The sequence below is a fragment of the Cyprinodon variegatus genome, unplaced genomic scaffold, assembly GCF_000732505.1.
Source record: "Cyprinodon variegatus isolate N-32 unplaced genomic scaffold, C_variegatus-1.0 Scaffold2907, whole genome shotgun sequence".
Lineage (NCBI taxonomy): Eukaryota > Metazoa > Chordata > Actinopteri > Cyprinodontiformes > Cyprinodontidae > Cyprinodon > Cyprinodon variegatus.
The window spans coordinates 1-1,376 of record NW_015153360.1 but is presented as its reverse complement, the minus strand read 5'-3'; the positions used below and the strand labels follow the sequence as shown (position 1 = coordinate 1,376).

Genomic DNA, 1,376 nt, shown 5'->3' with positions numbered 1-1,376 from the left:
GTTCAGTCTATGTGATGAACCTCTAGAACAGAGGTTCAGTCTATGTGATGAACCTCTAGAACAGAGGTTCAGTCTATGTGATGAACCTCTAGAACAGAGGTTCAGTCTATGTGATGAACCTCTATAAATGAGGTTCACTCTATGTGATGAACCTCTAGAACAGAGGTTCAGTCTATTTGATGAACCTCTATAAAAGAGGTTCACTCTATGTGATGAACCTCTAGAACAGGGGTTCAGTCTATTTGATGAACCTCTAGAACAGAGGTTCACTCTATGTGATGAACCTCTAGAACAGAGGTCAGGTTGGGGTTGGGCCTCTGTGAGAAACCTCTACCAGTTCAGCTCCCAGTGCTCCCAGTGGGTCAGTGACTTGGAGTCCAGTCACACCAGTAGTCAGGTCATCCTCCTAGAGGCTCGGCCCAGAGTTCTTCCTCGTTTTGTTCCTCTTAGTGATGTTTGTTGCTCAGGGTTCGAACTGGTTGGATGATGAACTGGACCAGTTACTGGGTCTGTTCATGGTAGGGAAGACTTTCACAATAAAAGCCTCGGCCAGTCATGGAGGGGGCTGTTAGGGGTAACCACTGTAACAGGAATCTGAGAGAGAGCAGCCAGTGTTTCTGATCAGATGAGCTCCATGAGGAGAACATGTTTATTAGAGCCCGGTTCTGCTGGACCTAAACGGGTCAGACCTGTTGGTACAATCAGAAGAAGATGGGGTGGTTTGGTTCTGGAGGTGTGGTCCTAAATGCTGCTGGTGTTGGGATCCTGTTAGTAACTGAAGTCCTATAGAGGTTTGGGTTGAACAGAACCGCCCTCATTCAGTAACTTCCGGACCCTCACAGGCCCGGTTCTGTTGACTGAACAGCCTTCCTCTTCTTCCCAGATTGCTCAGAAATATGACCCCCAGAAGGAGGAGGAGCTGCGCTTCTGGATGGAGGAGGTGACAGGGATGGCCATCGGAGAGAACTTCCAGAAGGGTCTGAAGGACGGAGTCATCCTCTGCGAGTAAGTCTGCTCTCCCAGTTCCTCTGACTGATCCCACTCGCTGGTCCCCAGCTGTGCTCAGCCTCCTCTGGACCAATCAGATGGATGTGGATGATGGATTGATGGATGGATGATGGATGGATGTATGATGGATGGATGGATGGATGGATTGATGGATGGATGATGGATTGATGGATGGATGGATTGATGGATGGATGATGGATTGATGGATGGAATGATGGATGGATGGATGATGGATTTGATGGATGGAATGATGGATGGATGATGGATTGATGGATGGATGATGGATGGATGGATGATGGATTGATGGATGGATGGATTGATGGATGGATGATGGATTGATGGATGGATGGATTGATGGATGGATGATG

The 1,376-nt window shown here is 48.1% G+C and overlaps 1 protein-coding gene across 1 annotated transcript in view; it reads left to right on the top strand.

Annotated features, from left to right (window-relative positions):
* Positions 1–1,157, top strand: part of LOC107081097 (calponin-3-like) — a 4,871-nt gene extending 3,714 nt beyond the window's left edge. The window contains exon 2 of the mRNA XM_015369309.1: positions 884–1,157. Within this exon, the coding sequence (XP_015224795.1) occupies positions 884–1,009 (126 nt within the window). The 3' untranslated portion in view covers positions 1,010–1,157. The remainder of the gene's footprint in view (positions 1–883) is intronic.
* Positions 1,158–1,376: the final 219 nt, after the last annotated feature.